This window comes from Brachyistius frenatus, unplaced genomic scaffold (genome assembly GCF_029030835.1).
Source record: "Brachyistius frenatus isolate BFR_SWC_R1_liver_20210118 unplaced genomic scaffold, ASM2903083v1 Contig_42, whole genome shotgun sequence".
NCBI lineage: Eukaryota > Metazoa > Chordata > Actinopteri > Embiotocidae > Brachyistius > Brachyistius frenatus.
In genome coordinates, this window is record NW_027210641.1 from 1,855,041 (window position 1) to 1,877,976 (window position 22,936).

At 40.8% G+C, this 22,936-nt stretch overlaps 4 protein-coding genes across 5 annotated transcripts; 2 read left to right on the plus strand and 2 right to left on the minus strand.

Annotated features, from left to right (window-relative positions):
* The first annotated feature begins 186 nt into the window (after nucleotides 1–186).
* On the plus strand, nucleotides 187–2,738 carry sp9 (sp9 transcription factor). Its single transcript, XM_069702588.1, has 2 exons — nucleotides 187–329; nucleotides 881–2,738. The coding sequence occupies exons 1-2, from the start codon at nucleotides 309–311 to the stop codon at nucleotides 2,177–2,179; spliced, it is 1,320 nt and encodes a 439-aa protein (XP_069558689.1). The 5' UTR covers nucleotides 187–308; the 3' UTR covers nucleotides 2,180–2,738.
* Nucleotides 2,739–4,313: 1,575 nt separating this feature from the next.
* On the minus strand, nucleotides 4,314–9,895 carry cir1 (corepressor interacting with RBPJ, CIR1). 2 transcript variants are annotated; one of them, XM_069702589.1, is made up of 10 exons: nucleotides 9,733–9,895; nucleotides 8,864–8,958; nucleotides 8,692–8,765; nucleotides 8,544–8,557; nucleotides 8,282–8,334; nucleotides 8,131–8,179; nucleotides 7,103–7,223; nucleotides 6,146–6,252; nucleotides 5,797–5,882; nucleotides 4,314–5,386 (listed from the first exon to the last, which is right to left on the minus strand). In XM_069702589.1, the coding sequence occupies exons 1-10, from the start codon at nucleotides 9,802–9,804 to the stop codon at nucleotides 4,690–4,692; spliced, it is 1,368 nt and encodes a 455-aa protein (XP_069558690.1). In that variant the 5' UTR covers nucleotides 9,805–9,895; the 3' UTR covers nucleotides 4,314–4,689. The 2 variants fall into 2 exon arrangements, with proteins under 2 accessions (XP_069558690.1, XP_069558692.1); XM_069702591.1 differs by lacking the exons at nucleotides 8,544–8,557; nucleotides 8,692–8,765; nucleotides 8,864–8,958; nucleotides 9,733–9,895 and adding an exon at nucleotides 8,471–8,538.
* A 400-nt stretch (nucleotides 9,896–10,295) lies between these two features.
* scrn3 (secernin 3) lies at nucleotides 10,296–13,681 on the plus strand. Its single transcript, XM_069702598.1, has 8 exons — nucleotides 10,296–10,384; nucleotides 10,526–10,695; nucleotides 10,848–11,029; nucleotides 11,165–11,364; nucleotides 12,382–12,594; nucleotides 12,685–12,847; nucleotides 12,948–13,128; nucleotides 13,230–13,681. Exons 2-8 carry the CDS (start codon nucleotides 10,540–10,542, stop codon nucleotides 13,389–13,391), a joined length of 1,257 nt encoding a protein of 418 aa, XP_069558699.1. The 5' UTR covers nucleotides 10,296–10,384; nucleotides 10,526–10,539; the 3' UTR covers nucleotides 13,392–13,681.
* Nucleotides 13,682–15,056: 1,375 nt separating this feature from the next.
* gpr155a (G protein-coupled receptor 155a) lies at nucleotides 15,057–22,929 on the minus strand. The gene is made up of 16 exons (XM_069702599.1): nucleotides 22,715–22,929; nucleotides 22,005–22,521; nucleotides 20,617–21,016; nucleotides 20,313–20,481; nucleotides 20,021–20,176; nucleotides 19,288–19,371; nucleotides 19,069–19,189; nucleotides 18,872–18,956; nucleotides 18,515–18,605; nucleotides 18,213–18,420; nucleotides 17,202–17,291; nucleotides 16,874–17,004; nucleotides 16,284–16,379; nucleotides 16,129–16,193; nucleotides 15,827–15,964; nucleotides 15,057–15,556 (listed from the first exon to the last, which is right to left on the minus strand). The coding sequence occupies exons 2-16, from the start codon at nucleotides 22,453–22,455 to the stop codon at nucleotides 15,361–15,363; spliced, it is 2,481 nt and encodes an 826-aa protein (XP_069558700.1). The 5' UTR covers nucleotides 22,456–22,521; nucleotides 22,715–22,929; the 3' UTR covers nucleotides 15,057–15,360.
* Between the last annotated feature and the right edge of the window lie 7 nt (nucleotides 22,930–22,936).

Below are 22,936 nucleotides of genomic sequence, written 5' to 3' on the forward strand. Positions count from 1 at the left end.
TCTTGTATGACAGTCTAAGCAGAGGCTGCACAACAGATGATTGACGGCGGGGTTTTTGGTGTTTCTGTCTGTGGTCGGGTCTCTCATTGGCTGACTTCAAACCCCGGCCACGAATGCAGCTATTAGATTGGCTGCGCGTCCTCGCCAGCTGTACTTCAAAGAACACGCTCACTACAACTAGGTAGTGTTGGGAGCTGCGAGCCAAGAGAGAACCCGTGTGACCCGAGTCCACACGGTAAATCTGAATCCAATTGGAGCCATACAGCATTGAAATCGCGAACTCTCTCCTCACAGCACAGACCCTGGATATGGCTACGTCTATACTTGGGGTGAGTCGGACTCGTATTTATGCGCAAAAGTTGTGCGTAAAGTTATTGTCGCCGGCGTCCTTTGCAACAAAATGAGCTTTCTGCTTTCCTAAACAAGTATGTTTTCACGTATGTAGCCTTCTTAAGATCTGTCTTACGTCTCGTCACTGAACTTGTTTGGGTGGCCATTTGTTATTAAATCTTTTATTAGCGGACAAAGCGCGTGCTCATGTTGATCGGGCAAGAGCTGGTCAAACTGGTGGTTTAAATGTGTTCTACTCACCGAAGTTGATATTTTGATCAAGTTGACAAACGGTTTATGAGTACTACTTACTCATCACAGTGTTTTATTTGTTCCATAGTCTGTACACAGACACTTTGAATAGCCTATAATTCTCGACTGCCTTCCCTCTCCAAAAATATTTGAGCTAAGTTACAGCCTACTAAATTAAATTGTTGTTTTGATGAATTAGTTGTCGTCATGTTTTGTTGAGCACACACGCTGCTTGTGTATTAAGTGAACCATCTTGATTTATTTGTGTTTTAAGTCCAACTTTTTGTGCGTTTTGCAGGAAGAACCACGGTTTGGAACTACACCTCTAGCTATGCTGGCTGCAACTTGCAACAAAATTGGCAACACCAGTCCCTTAACAACTTTACCTGACTCCAGCGCTTTCTCAAAGGGTGGATTTCATCCGTGGAAAAGATCCTCCTCCAGCTGCAATTTAGGATCCAGTCTGCCCGGTTTCACAGTCGCGACAAGCCGAGCTTCGACAGGACTAACACCGACCAGTGGCACAGGCAACAGCGCCTTTTGCTTAGCCTCCACCTCCCCGACGTCCTCTGCATTTTCCACAGAGTACAGCGGTCTGTTTTCCAACTCTGCGAGCGTCACAACCCAGGAGTCGGGACAGTCGGCTTTTATCTCCAAAGTCCACACATCAGCAGAGACTCTGTACCCGCGGGTGGGGATGGCGCACCCGTACGAGTCGTGGTACAAGTCGGGGTTTCACTCAACAATCTCTGGTGAGGTTGCCAACGGGGCGTCCTCGTGGTGGGATGTCCACACTAATCCCGGGTCGTGGCTCGATGTCCAGAATCCCGCAAGCACCCTCCAGACCTCACTGCACTCCGGGACTCCCCAGGCTATCCACTCCCAGCTGAGTGGCTACAACCCGGACTTCTCCTCGCTGACCCACTCGGCGTTTAGCTCCACTGGAATCAGCCCCTCTGCGTCTCATCTACTGTCCACCAGTCAGCACCTGTTAACGCAGGACGGTTTCAAAACAGTCATCCCCACGTACACAGACGCTTCTGCCGCCAACGCCATGATTTCAGGGGGCAGTTCAGGAATAAGTAGCTCCTCGAGGTCGTCCAGGCGGTACTCCGGCAGAGCAACATGTGACTGCCCGAACTGCCAGGAGGCTGAGCGGCTGGGACCCGCCGGGGCCAGTCTGCGGAGAAAGGGACTCCACAGCTGCCACATTCCCGGCTGCGGTAAAGTGTACGGAAAGACATCTCACCTCAAAGCGCATTTGAGATGGCACACCGGCGAGCGGCCTTTTGTCTGCAACTGGCTTTTCTGTGGCAAAAGGTTCACTCGGTCCGATGAGCTCCAGAGACACCTTCGCACCCACACCGGCGAGAAACGGTTTGCTTGCCCGGTGTGTAACAAGCGCTTCATGCGCAGCGACCATTTGAGCAAGCACATCAAAACGCACACGGCAGGTGGAGGAGGCAAAAAGGGCAGCGACAGTGACACCGACACCAGTAACCTGGAGACCCCGAGGTCCGAGTCCCCAGAACTTATTTTGGATGGGGTAAACCCCAGAATCACTGTAAAGGATCCGTCTCCTCACGACGAACCGTGAGGCTTCTCCCCAAATCAAACCAGACTCCAAAATGCACAGCAACGAAAACGGGTCTTATTTGACAGACAATAAAGGAGAAAATATTTCCAGAAGCGATTGCAAATTCTTTAAAAAAAAAAAAAAAAAATAGATATATTCTCCACAGGCGTAAACGGCTATTTCATTCGTAAATTCATCAAAAGAAAACAGTGACTTACTGTAGGCCTTCGGAACATTTTAGGGTCAACTTGAAATGGATGTTTAAAGGTGCGCGAAACCTGTTGAACTTTGGTTGGACAATGTGAGTTACATCTTGTATATTGACGACTAAACTATGTGTTATTTTCATGTAAATGTTAGGCTATGATTGTTTTATTCGTGTTGGTATCCTGAAAATCAGGGAGTTTACTTTCGACGCACTTTGTGGATATGTATGTACACAGCTTTTTAAACTTTGGTTAACCATTTTATTTCTTTGCTAAAAAAAATATCTATATATAAATGTTTACCTGTATAAAGTCATACGTATAAGACTTTCATTTTATCGTAATTAAAACATCTTAAAAAAGGCTGTAACTGTGTGATGGAGATTTTATATATTTGTTGAATTATTTGTTAGCTTTTCATTTGAAATATATTTTGAAAATAACTAAAAACGATTTATTTTGGATTTTAATTTTGAAACGTGAGTGTTGTTCATAGTCTGTTTTTTTTCTTTCTTCAAATCACCTACAATACCTCGACTTCGACTATTTCCCCTCTGGAATAAATCAATGTGTAATGCCCCGGAAAAGACATTTCATGCCCAAATGAAAATCTTGTTAAATGGTATTAATTATGACTTGGAGCACATCGCAGCCCCATGTGTCTTGTATTTGCGATTAGGGATTCGTGTCTTATCAAATATCTAATTAATCTCCGAGACATCTTTTGTTCAGTTTCACTTTATCGGGAGGTTTCCAAGGGGGTTCGCTCACAAAGGTCCCCGAATATTTATTCTAATTGTCCAAATTAACTGCTTTCATTTGCATAGCAATCGATGGACCGAGAATAAGGATGTGGCTTTTCTCTTTGCCAGAAACCACATCGATGTTATGGGAACAGTTTTTTAAACTTCAGAAAAAAAGAAGGGGCAAAGAGTCACATGCAAATGTTGAATTTTAAATGGTCTTTGCACTGCGCAGTCAAATGGTGCCTGCATGTTATTTGAATATCAGTGGCCCCGTATTGAAAGGGTTCAAGGATGCTCTCTGACTTCTTTGTGCTTACCCAGTGCAGCGTCCGACTCTCAAAGAAAAAGCCGGGGAATAATTACAGCGTGAATCCAGGACTGGGAATACATCGTGGAAAAGACACCCTCGTTTTTTCTGGAGCAGGATGTTAAATTGACCAGAAGGCAATAGAGGGAAATTATTTTAATTTCCTTTTGTGTAATAGCGGCTTCAGGGAGGCGGCCAGAGAGTGAAAACCATCAAATTAGATATTCAGTTTGAATTTAACCAAAACATAAAAAGATATTAATCGCAACCTGAAGTAAAATGCTGAAATAAAAAATATATATATATTTTGGACGTATTTAACGACTGAAATAAATTCTTTATGTGGCATTAAAATAGCTGATAATTTTCATCAAGCTGTTTTTTTAATTAATTTTTTTTAGACTAAACCTGTCAAAACTGACGGAGTTGATTTAAAAACTAAAAATATTTTTTTTCGAAATTCGGTGTCGATATACTTTTTAAATTGTACACCGTTTGCATGTCAAAATATAAAATATGGGTCTACCGGAATACAAAAAAAAATAGGTATAGTGAAGCTTTAATTTCCTCTATAAGATTGCTTTTCTTTAGTTTCTATTGAATATTTGAACAAAAATAATTGTATTTTGTTTAATTTTGACTCTCAAACCCAGCAGCACGTATTTCATAGTTTTTGGTGATAAATCAAATTATGTCATTTTATCCGGGAAAACCGGCATGAAAAATTTAATAACAGCATAAAAATAGATGTTATTTAGTGCCAAAGTGTATTTAGTTCCTCGCAGGTGTCCAGAGCTTAAAGAAAAGATCATGCGACGAAATTCACAAATTCATTTTCATTAAATATATGACGCTGATATCAAATTAATGCGCTGCAATAAATATAACGCTATAAATGGAGGTTTAAAATATTTAATCAGAAAATACAAGTCCTGACTTTTTTCAGGAATCAACAGCGGTCTAAACGCCACAGCTTGCTATGTAGTTTTCCAAAAATCATGAAAGTGAATTAAAAACGTGTCTTTCTTGTGGCAATGATTACGAGTCCAACATTTTCCCATCAAAGCAACAGCTGCAAATTGCCTCCAATGGTAATCAATTAATTTCGACCGTTTCAGAAGTGCAGAGCTGCCTCCACATATTTTCTGTGGACTGCTGCCCTCTACTGGAGGAAAAGGACACTGACGCACATTTGCTATTGAGAAACTAGAAACATGCACATCACATATCAGCTGAGTATTTTAAGAAGGGAAAGCAAATCAGAAAAAGAAGTCAGTGCTTTCTTTTTGTTCTGTCTTGGCTTCTCTCTCTTCTTCCCCGACTCCTACTCCGATTTCTCTCCCTGTCGTTCCTCCTTTCTCTGCTTCTACTCCTCCCATCTGCTGTTCTGCCTTTCCTTCCTTCTGCGCTGCTTCTGTTCTTCTCCCCGTCTCCACTGTGACGTCTGTCTTTACCTCCGTCCTCCCTGCCTCTCTCGCGGCTCCTACTTCTGTCCAAGCCAGACTTGGAGCTGCTCGGTCGCTGCCTGTCCCCGCTGTTGGGCCTCTTCCTCTCTTGACCTCCCTCCAGCTCGGGCTTGTAGTCGGCGCTGCGACTCCTGCTCCTTCCCCTCTCCGTCCTCGCTCGTCTATAATCTACAGACTCCTCTTTGGGCCGCCTCCGTCCAGCGTTTGGACTCGGTGACCTGCTCCTGTGAGCAGAGGCCTTTTTCTGACTCTTGACTCGCCGCTCGCTCTCAAAGCCGTTATCCCGACAGGAATCTTTTTTCTTGCTCTTCTTGCCCTTTTGGCTCTTGAACTTGCTCCGACTGTCTGAATCGGAGCTACTCTCACTATCACTGCTGCTGTCGGAGGAGTCGCTCGAACTATCGCTACTTTCCTGCTTTTTCTTGTGTTTTCTTTTGCTTTTGTTCTTCTGTTTCTTGCTCTTCTTTTTTTTGGCCTTCTGCTTTTCCAGCCGATCAAGTTTTCTGTGAAACAGGAAAACAAATATTAGATTGATTTTCTTCAACAAGACAGCAGATAAATAAAACATTATTTTGAATCAAACCAAAGTTTGATCACAACAAAAGATAAATGGAAAATACTTCATCAAAATGAAAAGCAGTGTAACAATCTCATGATAAAAAAAACTACTTTATAATTTAAATTATGATTTTTATACTTTGTTTTTTTAAATTGTAAAGAAACATTGCAGAAACTTTGTACCTCATAATTTATAAAAAAAAAATCTCCCCTCAGCTTGTAATATTAATGAGGCTTAAAAATGTTCAAACCATGTTCAAAAATATATTCAAATATGTCCTAATATCCCCACGACAGGACTTTTCATAAAAATGTAAAACCTTAAAGTGTGTATAATGTGCCGTATTTTTTTTACCTGAGCAGTTTCTGTTTTTGTTTGGTCGTTAATGACTTCAGAAATTCCACTTCGGGATCTTCCTCTTCATCACTGGCGACGTATTCCTGTAAAAGTACTCGGCACATTGAAATCAAAAACGACAAATGTACAAATATATACGACTCTGTATCATATCAGAGGAACACCTTTAACAATAATACAGTAACTGTTTACTTATGTTGCACCAATAAACGACCACTTTTCTGTAAATGTATGCAGCCTCGGGACAGAGCGAAGCTATAGTTAGTCTTCACTCTCTCAAGGGTATCGTATACGTGTTGGTATATTGTCCAATGTGCACAAAGATGACAGTGTGAGAGACAATTACCTGCGACGGATCACAAACGGTAGCATTTCTACCAAGGACACATTTTTTCAGGGCAAACCCACTGTTTCGCATCTCTGCCATTAACTCCGAGGGGTGCATCGACGGACCTGTTGGCACAAATCACAGCCTCAGAGTCCCATTGATGTCGGACCCACACCATCCGCTATCTCCACAGTGGGAATCTCAGAGGCGGCTTTGTTAACAGAATGGAACATCAAATCAACTCACTCCACTTCCGGCTGAGCAAATCATAGAATATCATTCTCTGCCAAAGCAGCAGTTAGGAGGAATCAGAATACACAATAATTACTTTTTTTTTTTTTTTCTCCGAGCGCAGGAGGGGGACCATTACTGCACTCCACCATCAACACCGCTGACTGGACTCTCCCAGAGTAAACATTATTACTTTACTACTCAACTCGCTGATTGCAGAAGTCAGAATCAGCTGAATGCTGAGAGGCCGACAGGAGAAGAGATAAAGAAGGTGGAGCTGCTGCAAAACGGGACGGACGAAGGCTTCCCCACCAGCCGTGAGACGCCGTCATGTCCGGGCTCATTATTCTTTTCTCAAGATTTTTACCGCATAACTAACAACCACCATATTTAACAGACATCTTCATTTGTCTTTCAGGAACCAAATTTAATCAATTAAATTTTTTATATATATTTTTTTATATCTACACACTTAATAAAATTATAATAATTACTAATTGGAGGTGATCCACATATTTACATGATGATGCTAACGTGTGCTCATTTACCCTGATGCTCATTTTAATTTATTAATTATTCACGCTTCATTAGATTACATTAAAATAAAGTCTTAACGTCAAATTTTTGTTGACATACATCTCAGAGCAACAGCCACGTTCAATTACATCAATAAAAACATGGATTAAAGCTGCCAATTAAAACATTAAAATGCCGTGATATGCTTAATTAAATGATGTAATGTACCTGCAGCTTCCTCTGAGGCCACAGAGCTGGCGTTGATACCCGACAGGCCGTAGAGAGGACACTCTCTGTCGGTGTTCACGTGGCCCCATTTGTGGCATTTGATGCATCTCACGTTGCGCACCTTGAACAAAAAACACACCAGAACAGTCTCAGTACTGCAGACACACGCAAACACTAATTAAAAGGCAACACAGTACATATAATATGTGTAATATAAATACAGTATATAAATGTGTTAAGACTTTTAATTCATCACAAGCTCAGGTTTGAACGCCTTTGTGTTTATTCCACCAAAAAAGGTTATTTTATAAGACAACGTGTGTAAATCATTTTAACTGCTGATCCCTAAAAACAACAGATCGGTGTAAGCATGAGACCCGAAGCTGTGGTTTAAGCGTGAACGTTGTATTTGTCGGACTTTGAGGGCCTTGAGGAGGAAGTAAACAATATTTCACAAGAAAATGAAGCAGAAATGTGAGAAATACAAAAGCAGTTTGTTTCTCTTTTCATGCACTCGTGTCCGGTGCTGCCCGGTTAATTACATTTCATTTTCTATAACAATTTTGCCTTCTAACAATTATGAAAACCAGATAAAAAAATTAAAAAAAGATTGTGCCGCATTCCTTTTTGCAATTCTCTTATTATGTCTTGTGTTATTTATCCAGCGCACCCTTTTCTTTCACTAATCTCTAAAAGCCCTAAAACTCCTTCCACGCTGGATGTTTGGTTCAGCTCGATCCACGATGATGAAAAGAGCCTTTGATCAACAAGAAAGGTAAAAACCGGTTCAGCTGTTTGGAGACACTTTGATTTCAAGGAGTTTAACGAGGAATGACAACAGACAATTACGTTTACAGATCAAGGGAATCCACCCATACAAAAGACACGGTGGCTTTTTAAAAGTTCAATAAATGCAGGATGTTTCCGAAGTCAATCCGTAGTAATAATAAATAACTATGATCTCAATTTATGCCATTTTGGAGCAGCTCTACTTCTCTCCTCAGAAATAACCAGAAATCATCACACACCTGGATTCCAAATGGCTGATCTCTGATGTTCATGTCATCCTTTGCGTACCTAAAAAACAAAAACAAAAAATACAATTAAAGACAAAAAGATTACGCAAACTCTTAACAACATTGGACAAGAAATCTTCATTGTGTATAAAAATGGACCAACTTCTCTCGAGGAGCCGTTTTCTGCCACTCGAATTTATACTCTTCTTCCCCGTCCTGGAAAACACATTTCAATTATGCAGTTTAGTTTGTAAAGTTTTCTGGTCATAAATGAATATAAACCAATAGAGAACAAATAAAAGATGAATCAGAGCAATTCAAATGTAAACGACTAAAAAGAACAAACTTTTACTTCTTGGCTTTTTGAGGACTCGACAACTCTGGACATGTTTGTAGTTATGAGTTTGACATTTTCTCTCATTTACCTCTTTTGTTTCCTCTTCGGGACAAAAAGACGGTTATGGGGCGAGAAAAGAGGAACAAGTATTGAAATATTAAGCATTATTTTCTTCAGAAATTGGGAATTACATTCAGCAGGAATCACAAGCGCTTCGTGCAACAGATCATTTTTACCTTTGGATGCTCCTGGTGGAGCCTCATACATGAAGTTGAGGCCATTTTTAACACGATCATCCCCCATCAACAACCTGGAGGCGGAAAAACAACAACGTGAACAATGTTTGAAACATTATAAAGACATTATGAAGGATACGAGAGATATAATAATCATAATGTAATATGTCACCTGTTGTTGTAAGTGTCCTGCTCTTTCACGTATGCCTGCATCAGGTCTTCCTGCTTCTTCTTCTCGAAACTCAGTTTCTGTTCTGCGATCCATACCTGCAGGATGAAGTGAAGCTTTCAGCTCATATTCTCCTTTTTATGAAATATTAAAACACCAAGTCATTAAAATCACCGTCAGCTGCATGAAAACGTGCATTTCCTTTCTTTTTAAATATATCTGAGGTGTAAATGCACTAAACAATAAACACAAACAAACAAAAACACCGTCAAATAAACACAAACAAAACACCGTCAAATAAACACAAACAAACAAAACACCGTCAAATAAACACAAACAAACAAAACACCGTCAAATAAACACAAACAAAACACCGTCAAATAAACACGAACAAAACAAAACACCGTCAAATAAACACAAACAAACAAAAACACCGTCAAATAAACACAAACAAAACACCGTCAACCACATTAAATCAGTTAGAATATCTTAGAAGTAAACAGATGTTTATAATATATTAAAAGTAAACAGATGTTTATAATATATTAAAAGTAAACAGATGTTTATAATATATTAAAAGTAAACAGATGTTTCTGTCAACAGATTCAAGAGAAACTTCAATGAAACAACATGAAGACTGTAAATCATCCACAAACCGAGTGGACTCGTTTTAAACGATGATTTAGTCAGACCGGAAGAGGAAAGATTGTCCGACTAGTTTGAGCTCAACGTGTTTAACTAAGTCAGTTAACTGAACTGGTTAGCAGCTGGTTCGTAGCTGGTTAGCAGCTGGTTAGCTCGTTAGCTCGCCGGCTAAGCTAACGTCCCTTTAGCCTCCGAGGTGGTGAAGCTAACGGCTAACGAGCGTTTACCTTTTTGATATTTGACTTCGACGCAGGATGAAAATCCTTCTTGCACATGAAATTGGCAAAAGACTTCCCCATGGCTGACCGACCGCGTGTGAGCGTGTTGGCCGACCGGGAAACGGAGCGTCGCTTCCAGCTAGCGGAGTCGAAGCTTCCTCCGCTCGGCGACGCGAAGTGAGGTTTGTTTTGGTGCGATCAGCGTCAATCCTTTTCTTATATAAAGTCGAGATTTAAATAATTATTTATGTGAAAACTATCGGACAGAAATCCAAATAGAGGTTCAAATATAACTGCACAAGTTTGGAAAATGAAAAAGCTAAAAAAAAAAAAAAAGTATTTATTTAATTTGTGTTCGTGTGTTTGAACGGGATATAAACGTCCGCTTCAAGCGCAGATCTGATATGTGTTGGAAATAATAAGAAACATTATGATTATAATGATGATAAATCTCGAGGGAAATGTTAAATGTTAAAACAAAACAACACAAATATTGTATAGACGCTGCAGCGCTCGTCACGACGAATACGAACCTGACTTCCTCTCCGTCACGTGACCTTCACTGCTTCCGTGTCAGTGAACTGTGACCGATGGGATCAAATAGAAACGAGCAGGAATAGAAACTGATCACAGAAACTGATCACAGAAACGGACACTGACGGTAGGATCGTGTTTACGAGTCTAAACTAAATAAATAAGAAGCTCTAAGTCGGAATCTGTGTTCGTTATTGTCCTTGTTTGTAAATCTGAGCACTAAATGAGACTTGTTTTGGTGAAGTGAGCCACTTGTTCTTTCTCTCAGGTACTCGGATTAAAATGGACCCATCTTCCTGTGACACCTTCGTGGCTCTGCCGCCCTCCACTGAGGGACAACGCATCATCTTTGGGAAAAACTCTGACCGGCCTTGTGATGAAGTCCAGGAGGTTGTGTACTTCCCTGCCAGAGACTGTGATGCAGAGGAGAAGGTGGAGGTAGGTGGAGGTAGGTGGAGGTAGGTGACAGACAGCCTGTCACTGCCCTCCAGCATTCAGCCCTCCACCGTGTGACTGCTCCAGGCTGAGCGTGATAACCTTTGACAGCTGTTGTTTTTTTTTGTTGTTGTTGTTTTTTTGTGTGTGAAAAGTGTACGTACGTAGAGGTGGAGCAGGTCGGACACACCTACGCTGTCGTGCTGAGCAGGCCGGCGTGGCTGTGGGGGGCAGAGATGGGTGCGAATGAGCACCAAGTGTGCATTGGAAATGAAGCCGTGTGGGGCAGAGAGAGTGCTGATGATGACGAGGCTCTTCTCGGTATGGATCTGGTCAGGTGAAGCCCCCTGTTAAAGGAATGGATCTGTTTCAAAGCCCCATTCGCACGTTGACTTATGCTCATCTCGAGGTGCGACGGGTGTTTTAATGACGTGGTGCCAGCCAGAAACCGACTCGTTCTTCACTTCCACAGGCTTGGACTTGAGAGAGCGAATACCGCTGAGAAAGCTGTGGACGTTATCACCGACCTGCTGCAGAAATACGGCCAGGGAGGATCATGCACGGAGGATGAATGTGGCCTCACCTACCACAACAGCTTCCTCATCTCGGACAGGAAGGAGGCATGGCTGCTGGAAACGTCAGGGAAGCACTGGGCAGCTGAGAAAGTGGAAGGTAACCAGAAAATAAGACTCACAGCATAATAGATGGGATGAGTTCAAAATACACTTTTAAACAAGACACGTGTGTAGCCTGCACTGCATTCAGTCATCAATGAAATCCAAAGAAAAACTGAGAAAGTAGGTCAGCAGCTTTATATAAAGTCTACGGTCATTAAAGAATGAAGGAGGGAAGTAAGAAAATGAAATCTGTGCAAAAACATGGAAAAGAACATGTTCAAGTGGTTTGTGCTGAATCTGTCAAGACAAAGAAGGCGATAAATGACATAAATTATATTTTGAAACACCAAACTTACAGTACAGACTGTAAGTATTTGGACAGTTTCACATTTTTGTTCTTCAGGCTTGAGGACATGAAATTTGAAATAAGATCATGAATACAGTACTACATTAAAATGGCAAGTCTCAGCTTAAATTTAAATGGGTTTGGGGGATGTAGCCCTTTTTAATATTTTGTGTTTACACATTCAAAAGTATCTGAGTAGATGAAAACAAAATAGACAGAACACAATGGAAAAGACTTACTTTCACATTTCCCCACCAGAGGGCGCTGGCACTTTTATTTTCAACTGAAAAACGCCTCACTTAAAGCACATCGTGTTCATAAAAGCACACACACACACACACACACACACACACACACACACACACACACACACACACACACACACACACACACACACACACACACACACACACACACACACACACACACACACACACACACACCTTTCAGTGATTTATAAACCTTATATCAATGTGAGCATTGGTGCTATATATTGGGCTGTCGTTGCAACCCTCTCTTATGTTCCTTGTTCCTTTTAAATGTTTACTGTTTCCTTTTGTCTTTCTCACTATCGTCTGAAGTTGTAGATAAATAGATTGAGAATCAAATGGACCCAGATTCTCACAGAGTTTTCTGATAACATGCACTGATTGGGTTGTTGTTAAATAATGGCATCACACGTACCGCTGCAACGGGCTCATCGTCACAATTTCCTCTTCTCTATAGGTGGCTATCGCAACATCTCAAACCAGTATGGCATAACAACTAAGATAGACAAGGAACATCCACAAATGAGGGAATACGCACGAAGCAAGGGCTGGTGGGACGGAAAGACGCAGTTCAACTTTGCCACGGTCTACTCCTTCATGACGACAGCCAGAATCGAGGCCTCCAGCAGCCGATACTGTGAGGGGAAGAAGTTGTTGGAAAAGAGCAACGGTTAGTTAATGCAGACGCCACCGTGGAGGAGTTAAAAGGTTAAATGGTTTCTACTGCTGTTTATCCACGTGTTGATTTTATTTCCTCAAGGTCACATTACTGCTGAGAGCATGATGGATATCCTGCGGGATAAAGACAGCGGTATCAACATGGAGGGCATGTTCATGACAACAGGAAGTATGGTGTCTGTGATACCCACGAATCCTGAACTGCCAGGGGTTCACTACTTCACAGCAACTCCAGACCCCGAAAGGTGCCACGCTAGATTTAACTTCAGCACATAGTGCACTCTTTAAAAACAAAGTTTGACTGCGGTGACCGATCGTTTATTAAGTGTTTCTCTTGTACAACAGGTCCATCTTCAAACCGTTCATCTTTGTGAAAAACATTCGCCCGCTAGAGGAAACTTCTTCACCCAGTTTTGGTCAAGATGACCCCGTAAAGAAGAAGCCGCGCTTCCAGAGCAAGCCGGACCGCAAACACAAGCTGATGGTCAAACATGAGCTGGCGGCCGCCATCATTGAATCCCACAAGGTTTAACAATTTAATTCAAGCCTGCAATTTACCTACTTTTCTTATTTGGCTTAGTGACGTCAACGTCCGCTGAAAATGTACTTACAACTTTTTCTCGATAGGAAAGAGGACAGAAGATCACAGAAAGTCTGAGGCAGTTAGAGAAGGAGACGATGGAGAAGATGGAGAAGATTCTTTCGGATGGTGTCGATGATCCTGATCTTTTGGTGGACCGGTTCCTGGCCTCGGTGAAGGAGGAGATGGCTGTTTACAGCAAAAGCTGAGAGGCCGGCTTCATGATGGAACCACACAACGGGTCTACATGTGTCAGTAGCAGTGTGCAGTATCTCTCTGCTGTTTACCTGTTCATCAGGTACAAGTACAAACATGCAGATGTAATAAATCAATGAATCGGAACACAATTTAACACTAATTAATATAATTATCTTAAAAAAATGAAGCGAGTCAAATTCATGAATCCCAGAATGGGAAATATGGACTAAAATGTTGACTCATATGATACCAACCATTAACCAGAAATGTTATGAGAAAAGAATAAGTATGTAATGTGTGATTTGAGGGTTTGGTGATGAATTTATTTTAAAACAAATATCATAAATATGCAGCTCTTGACACTGAGTGAGGCAAACATTGTATTTTATTAAAAAAGAGACCAATTTACAGCAGTTTTCTCAACATTTTGTGCATAGTAGACCCATTTTACATTCATGCCATTAAAAAAAATGAATTAAAGCAGCTACCAGTTCTCAAACGTTAAGTTTATAAGGTTTGTGTGAAGGAGGGAAATGTTGTCTGACATGAACATTTTCAGGTTTCCTGGTTTCGTCAGGTTTACAGTCCTGCGGTCATGCTGCCACATTATCTTCAGCATTTTCTGAGATGTTGATGGCTGTTTAATTTATCAAACGACAGCTTTGGTTGGGATATTTTGAAAATAAGGAAAATTTGAACATGGCCAAAGAAACACAAAACCTTTTACCTTAAATTTTGTGGACTGTGTTGACAGGTCATCATTGTAAATGAGAATTGGTTCTCAATTGATTTTACCTGGTTAAATAAAGGTCATATAAATTGGCCAGTTGTTTGTTAAAATGATGCATTGGGATACTGATGACGTCGTCCTGGTGAGCAGTGTAAACACCGTTCTATATCAATGCCAAGTCATATTAAACTGCAGGTTGCCAAAGCAACCACAGTAGTGCTTCATGCTATAATATCAGTGAACTAACTGGTGAAACTCATTTCAAAAAACGTATGAAAATGTAACCTCATCTTCCTTGTATTACTTTGGTAAGTGGTTTTGGTTAAAGAATGATCATTTGCTTTCAAGTGTACCGGTACAGGAAATAATACATTAAGCAGAGGACTTGGATTTGTTCTGCCTGCACCTCTAATTTATTTTTTGGGAACACCTCCTTGTGCTGCATCACTCAAAATACACAAAATAAAACAACAGAAAATCAAAGCACATGTACTGACTGCATAAATCTGGTTTCACCCCTTGAGATTAATAATGCCTTGTTATTTAATCCAGTGTATAATACTTCCTCTGGGACATATTGAAAGTTTACGCTGATGTACACATGCATTACAATCTGAAGACGAGCTTTCTAATTTTGCTGCGATGCATAGAGTAGTTGCGTCTAGTTTTTCCACACGGTAAGGGATTAACAGTTATTAACCTGGTTTCCACCTTTGGTTTCATCTCCAAATGAGTGGTTTTGATCGTTATAGCTGTTTACATATGGTCATCTGACACCTCACTTTTGTAAAGTGGCTGCAACTCCACAACTCAGAATTTAATCTGGAAAATAAAATATAAATATAAACGTGGAGATGGTTATAAAAAAATGTACATTTTCCATTCCCTTTAGAAACCAACTCCTGTCAATATGAAGTTAAATTTAAAGACAAAGATGGTTAAAAAAAAAAAATACTTATTTTTAATCCCTTTTAAAACCAACTCCTCTCAATATGAAGTAAAATATAAAGACTGAGGTGGTTCAAAAACTACATTGTTAATTCCCTCCATAAAATGCATAATTTATTCAGTAAATTCTGAATACACCTGACACACCAATCAGGTGACTTATTCCAACACCTGACTGTGATATTGAATTGCGTAACACTGCATTGTGAAATGCTGCCGTGTTCAGGGTGTGGACAGAGCAGAGTTTCCTGCTAAAAAGGTGCAAACTTTCTGAAATAAATATCAACTTTGAGCCTCGCAGCTTATGACAAGAAGCGGTAATAAAGGCGACTGTCTTGGAAGCTGTACTCCTGCTTGATGTGCTGCAGCACGCCTCCCTGCTGTAAGCGTGTCCCGTACAGAACTGCCTCACTGCCGTCCTGAGCCAAGCCCACCTGCTGAAGCCACTCCACAAGTTCACAGCCCAGAAAACAGTCTGCCACAGTCGTCTTCCCACACCTGAAAGTCAGAGCAAGCATTCACCCAAAGGCCTGCTGTTCTTTTATAAGGTAGTCAAAAGAGGCAGAGGGAGGAGCAAGACAGAGTACACACTCACACACCAAAACTATAGTACAACAAATAGTATTTCAAAAAACATTTTCAGGGTATTATGGTTTGTGAATGACTACCAGGAGCTGTTTCCCCACACACAATACCACAATACCAGGAAACATGTTGATTCATGCACCTCTGACTGGAGCAGCAGTGAGTAAGACTAAGTGCCCTCACCTCCTCTTTTTTACAATGTCATGTAAACACTGTTGTTTGTGGTATTTAGTGAACTGGGTGCAGGTCATCCGGATCTCTTCAGGTAAATCCGCCTGTGGCTGCTCTTCTCGCTTCTTTCTATACCACAGACTGTATAACCTAAAGATCATTAGAAAAAAAAAATATATATAAAATGAATGGACACTGGATTCCCTTTACTGCACAGAGTATTTACACACACTGCATATAGTATATTGTGTTTATAAAAGCTTTTGAATCTTCTTTATAATGTGGTAAAGTTTTATAACATAAATGTTCTTTACCTTTTCTTAAATGGCAGTAAAATCAGATGCTTGTCCAGCCCAAAAACAGCAAAGGAGAGAAGTCCCTGTCAACAGAAATGAGAACTGTCATGATTGTGGTGCTGTGAGAGAGTAAATGCTGATTATTTTATGACCACTGTATTTGTAACACTGACCTGTCCATAGTTGGCTACAGCACAGAAGAACTGCAGCTCCAAGTAGAGTTGACTAGGAGTGTGTTTAAAGAGCAACCACAAGCAGCTGGACAAGTTCTGCAGGAACAGGGACAAAGAAGGACTTTATGCTTGAGAAGTGAGCAGAGCCTGTTTACAGTAAGCCGTTATTAACAACAGGCTGCAGAACCAGTCCAGTGACATTTTGTTAATGAGGACATTCATTTCATTTCTTTTTTGTAAAAAAAAAACAGCAGCTATACTGAAATGCCTTAAAAATAAGGTAAATGCATTTTTATTTTACATTTTCAGATTCTGAGAAATAATAAAATAATAATAAAACAATTATAACAAAAATAAAACAATGTTTGTTGACGAGGACATCACAATACAACAGGAAAAACATAAAACAACAATTTTCTGATGGCGGTTCTGAATTGGGTTTCTTAAAGACTCCCTCTGATAAGAGCTGGAAATTACACAGCTCAGCCAGTTGTATGTGATTTGGTTTGTGAAGCACTAAATATAATAATGCAGGCAGATGAAGGATGACTTCATGTCACCGTAGAACTGAAAGGTGGTGGTTTACTCACAACAAGCAGGCTGACAGTGAGAAGCAGACATATGAGCACATGACGGACCACTTGTCTATCTGCAACCTGTTGGAGCTCCTCCACTTCCACGAGGAGGCAGTCTGTCGACTCGCACCTGTTCTCACACTGACCTGAAGGGGGCAGCAGAAAACAAACTGAATCTTACAAACAAACAAAAACATCAAGTTTAATGCTCTAAAACAAAGTTACATGATCAAGGATACTCGGTACTAAAATGTTTTAAGTCTGGGGTTTACTTAGTGCGGTTTAATACATTTCAAATTCTCACATAAGAAAACTGCACGTCAGTTGCTTATCAGTGTCATACCTGCGAGTGTGGTTGGTGAGTTGTTCATATGTGTGCTGATGATCATGTCGGGCATCGGCTGGGGCGGCGCACAGTCACATATGAGGCACGCTGATAAAGCAACAAAAATGAAAGTGAACATCCCACTCTATTAGTACGATGCATCTCACTGAACACTAGAAGCTGAGAGGAAATACAATATGTAGGTATAGTAATAATAATAATAATAATCAATAAAGAAATACAATAATAAAGCAATAAAACTCAATAAATGTAGTTTATCTGTAGTTTCTCTGATTGACATAAGAATATGAAAATACCAAACACAAAGATTTTTTTTTTATTTGTGACCAAGTTTCCAACTATATTTATTTAACGCTTATCTATTGTTTTTTATTAACTATTAATGTTTAACAATACTTTTGTTGCAACAAGATGTTAAAAAGTTAATTTCATATTGTAATACTCATGAAACCAGATAGATGGCTGATAGATTGTCTGGATGGTATTTCTTGCTCCCATTGTTTCTGACTATGACGTTTTACCAGCTTTAATCTTTGGTCTCAAGTTATCCATGACTCAGCTGTTACACAAATAAATAAGTCGAACTACTACTCTACTGAAATTCTTTTCTTGGGGTCTTCCTTTAAAGTCATAAAATATGTTCAATGAGGAATTAACCTCATCAGAAACAAACATCCAGATATCGACATCTTACTTTTTTCAGTTGCCTGCAGTGTTCAGTTTAGGCTTTTTTCTACTCATGCAACAGGAAATGTGTCTGTGAAGAGGAAGGCGGTAAACGCTACATAGAAGTTGTATGGCGAGGCAGTTTGCTGTAGACGACTTATAAATAAAGGTTAGTCTTGATTTTGGATAATCGATTTACCACCGATCATCAAGTTATTTTAATCACGCGCCTTCAGTGCTTAGTAGTCCGAACTATATTTAGTGTCATCAAAGTCAATCATGTCGTATTGTTATAATATTAAATAACAGTCCGTGTTATATGGTCTACTTAAAAGAAAGTACCACTGTCGGGGTGTCTGGATGGGGTGACCGGCTCAAACGGAGTCTGGTTTTCTGGTTCAACTTCAGTCACAAGATCCTCCACAGAGTCAAATGGTGAGTTTTCCTCTTGGTTGTGGTCATTGAGGGTCCAGCTTCCTCTACTGAGACACACAAGAGAGCCTCCTGCCAGGACAATGCTCAGAGTGACTACAACCGTGGTGCAGATTATCTGAAGAAAACACACAAACAGCATGCAGACTTTTATGTAACTGTCCGTTATGAAATGGCAGAAACAGGAAAATGATGTCACCTCATATTGTTACCTGTAGTTTTCCATAGAAGGAAGTTGCATCAATCGTGTCAGACATTTTTTCTCCAGTGATGAGTAAAATAGCAGTTACTATAACTGGGATCCTGTAATGAAAAAAAAAACAGATCAAGGAGATTGAATAGCAGAGTAACTTTGCAAGACTGTTTGTTCATCCTTTTAGATTCAAATGAGCGGCGAGCATCCCTAAAAAAATCATTGTTCTTTATCCAGATTCATGCAAATGAATCTTGAGCTAACTATCTGATATTGGTGTTTAATTTCAGGGAAGGTGATTTGGTTTTGGTTCTGTTACTTAGAGGACCAAACAAACTAACTTGGTTTCATTTCTGTGTTGGGTGAAGTGACTTACCCCCAGCCTGCCATTACCAAGAGGCGCGGTGAAACTTTCAGATCCTCAAACTTTTTCACGAGCACAAGTGAGAGTGCTATTAAACCTAAAAACAACAACAAACACGGTGAAAAATGAACAATCAAACTTTCGATTAAGCTGGATGACTTAATGCATTTCAGCGCTAGGTTATTGTGTGTGGGTGGTTGTGTGCATACCTGGCCATATAAAAGTACTGTAGAGGGAGATGCATAATAATGTGAATGTCAGGACCTGCCCGATGAAGTTGTCTTCCTTCACCACAAAGTTCCACAGAATCATCGCAACACAAGTTAGAAACTAGAAACCACAAGATAACAAACACAGGCAGTTACCGACTGGCAGATTTATTTTGTCAATTTATTGAATGGGTAGTAAAGTTAAACCATGTGGCTTACCTGTGCCAAGAAAAGGTTGACTGTAAACATGTGAGGTAGCCTCTTGAATTTTTTACTTAAAAACATGACAGCAATTGTCCAAACCTGTCAAGAGAAAACATATATTATCCATGTTTATTAACACAAGTTGAGGCACAGATGGTAAATATAACAAATATTGAACACTGTTTGCTGGTTATTCAGTTTCTTAACATAACTGGGAAATTATTCAAGACAATTACATACAGTATTTAAGAAAAATAGAAACACTGAAGGACAAAAATGAAAGTATAAGATCCTGCAGAATGCAAACACTGTTGATATGTTGCATCATCGCAAAGCTGGCCCATTTATAGCAATGAGTTTCAAGTTCCTTAAAACACTGATGAGGTGGAAAGTGAGAATGAGGAAGTAGGTCTGTTAATCTGTGAAGCATCTGTGCACCCACACATCCTCTGAATGACGGATCCCTTTAATGTCCCAATGGCTCAAACATGTAACGAAAAGCCATATTTTTCCACAGTTTTCTTTTAAAGTTTTCTGAAGGATGCAACATGAGGACAGGTAATGTGAAATATAAGTACTGAATATAATGAAACATAAATGGAAAACCACACTGTCAACTATGAAGTGGGACTTGCTGTACATGTGCAACAAACATGTTATGAGACCATTTTGACTTTAGTTTCTACATAAAGAGTCATCATAAGACTAGCCCACATATGCAACACTTGAGTGTCTAATTGTGACTCACCAGTGCAACCAAGCTCACTATGCTTATGTTAAACGTGACGTTCTGCAGCGAGTTCACGACACGCTGAGGATCCATCCAGTGGAACGTGAGCAACCAGGCCGAAACGTACATTATCGGAGCTGAGAGAAACGTGCTGATCACCATCCCAGAGGTGACCTGTTAATATAACACAAAACGTGAAGAGTGAATTATTAAAAAAAAAGTTTTTTTTAAAAAGGGACAAAATTATTGATAGTAATAATAATAATAATAACTTAATGGCAGATAAAAAGCTGGCAGGTAAGTAACTCACAACTTCTAGCTCTGCATTATAATAAACAGCGTAGATGGCCACACTTGGCGCGGTGGGAAAAACTCCATAAAGAAAGGCGTAATCGGAAAGGCTGGAGTGGTTCACAGCGCTGGTGTTGCTGTTGTCCAACAGATCCACCATGTCCTTACAAATCAGGGGCATTAACAACCTGAAAGTCAAATCAAAGGACTGGGGTCATTATTTGAGGTGTTTAGTCAACGCCGGTGTGAAAGCAGCGACACAAAACCATCCGTTGTACAAAGTGACCATCAGGTGAATTAAAGCTTGAATGGTTTTCACTTACAGTTTTGCCGTGATGAGTAATATCAGCGTCACGACTGTGGATCTGGTTAATTTTCTCAACTGGCCCACCATGGACAGACCGAGGTAGAACAGAGCTGCTCCCCCGAAAGAGTTGGCCAAGCCATCCACAAACTCAGCCATGAAGGGAGGAATCGTCTGGTGCAGGACGAAGTGGGCGATGATGCCGATACCGACCATGAACACGATGGGGTTCTTTAGGACCTGCAAAACTACGAGTCCCACGATCAGTAGTTTGTTCTGCTGGCGGTTTCCCTGATCTTTCCACTTCTGGATCTCACAGAGGGAAAAGCCGATGGGATTCAGAAGAATCAGGGACACGGGTGCCACCAGGTAGATGTACTGGAGGTACTCTGGGTACGTGCTTTGGTAAAGGGCTTCAACTGTGGACGAAGGTGAAGATGATTATAAACGAGAACATCGAAGGCCTCATGTACGAAGCTTTGGCTAAATTTGAAATAGAAACCAAGTTGACCAGCAAGCTGCAGAAAAGATGGTTCATGATTCCCATTTATCAACGCTGGTTACAGAAAAGTTCAAATCACTCATTCAAAGTAAAATGCGTACTATTAGTATCACAGACAAATGGCCCTTAATAAATATTACATTTACACATTTTGCTGTAAGAGTTGGAGTCTCTTTCAGACTCTCAACACAGAGCAGAACAAAATATAAAAGATCCTGGAAATGAAAAGAATGATTTACATTTACATTTAGTGAGTTGTATCGATCATGATTAGATGTGTTCATATTTCTGCAAATTCTTGTGTGTGAGCACAAAATAATGAATTCCACTTTGCTCTGAAATGACTCACTCTCAGTTTAGAGAACACTTTTGCATGAAGTCAAGGTTGATAAAGGAGGACAATAAAAGAAATGATATTAAACAGAGCTGCAATGATTAGTCAATGAATCATTGAGCTGAATAACAGAAAATTAATCATCAACTATTTTGACAACAGATCAATCGTTTTGAGTCTTTTCTTAAATGGAATAATTCTAAAATGCTCTGATTTCATCCTCTTATATGTGAATATGTTCTACTTCCTTTAGTTCTCCATGATAATAAACTGAATATCTTTTGGTTGTGGACTGTTGGTCGGGACAAAAGACATTTCAGGGTTCACCTTCAGCTCTGGGAAACAGTTTTCTGACATTTCAATGACCAGACAGATTAGTCAAAATCAAAATAATAATTACCTGCAGCCCTCATATCAAATCGTGTTAGTTTACAGACAAATGGATGATTATACTTTTGGTTTGATGGATGGGAGAGCATTATAAAAGGTGTGATTACAGTGGCAGCAGTGAAGGGAAAGCAGTGTGTGTGTGTTGGGGGGGGGGGGGGGGTATAAAAAGCTTTCCACTCACCTATAGGATACCCCAAAGCAAAGTCGTTGCTTTGGGTTGCAAATATTGAGAAGAGCCCGGCCTTACTGTAGCGACTGTCAGGGCTGGCCACTATCAGTGTGAAGACGCACACAATGACAAACACACACACTTTGGCGATGAGGATGCTCCACAGAAACGGCCAGATGACATTTCCAAAGTCCAGCAGCACCATGTTCTTGAAGAGCAGTGCTGGCAGAGCAAACTTGGACACAAAATTCCCCAAACCTTTGGCCTGGGTGGAGGTGATGATGTTCGCCCTCCCTGCAATGTACCCGCACAGTATTATCCCAAAACACTCCAGGAGAGCCGGCAGGAGCCTGTCGATGGACATGGTGGAGGACAGGCCGGCGGAGGACAGGTTGGCGGGGTCCGGGTCCTCCTCTTCCTCATGCGTAAAGTTCAAGCTGCTGGGTCTGCCCGGTGCCTCCATCGTGCTAACGCTCCCTCTGCTGTGAGCCGTCAGGTGTTGTTTGTGGTCATGTTAATGTGCCGGGTACTAAAAGCGAGAGACAGCAGAGGACATGTTGGTGATAAGATGTCTGGTTCAAAGGCAATCTGGTCATAAATAACTTCAGACGCAGCGTTGGTTCCCCGAAACAGGCACATATGACTGAACGGAGTCTTTTTGGAAGAGTTGAACAGCTGATAGAAAGTACAGCCACGTTAATACTCAGAGGAGTTGCTCTGACCTCTGACAGCGGCTGCGTCCTCTCATGTCCCCTCATGTCCTCTCATGTCCCATGTGTCACTCATGTTTCGGTTGCAGTAGCCATGAGTGTCGTTAGCCGGCGAGCTAACGTAAAGCTGGAGACAGAAACACGACGCGGAGCTGCTCACATGACCAAACTTCACGGTCACCGTCGCAGCTGTGTGAAGAGCTCTGAAGCAACATGAACGTCGTGTTTGTGTCA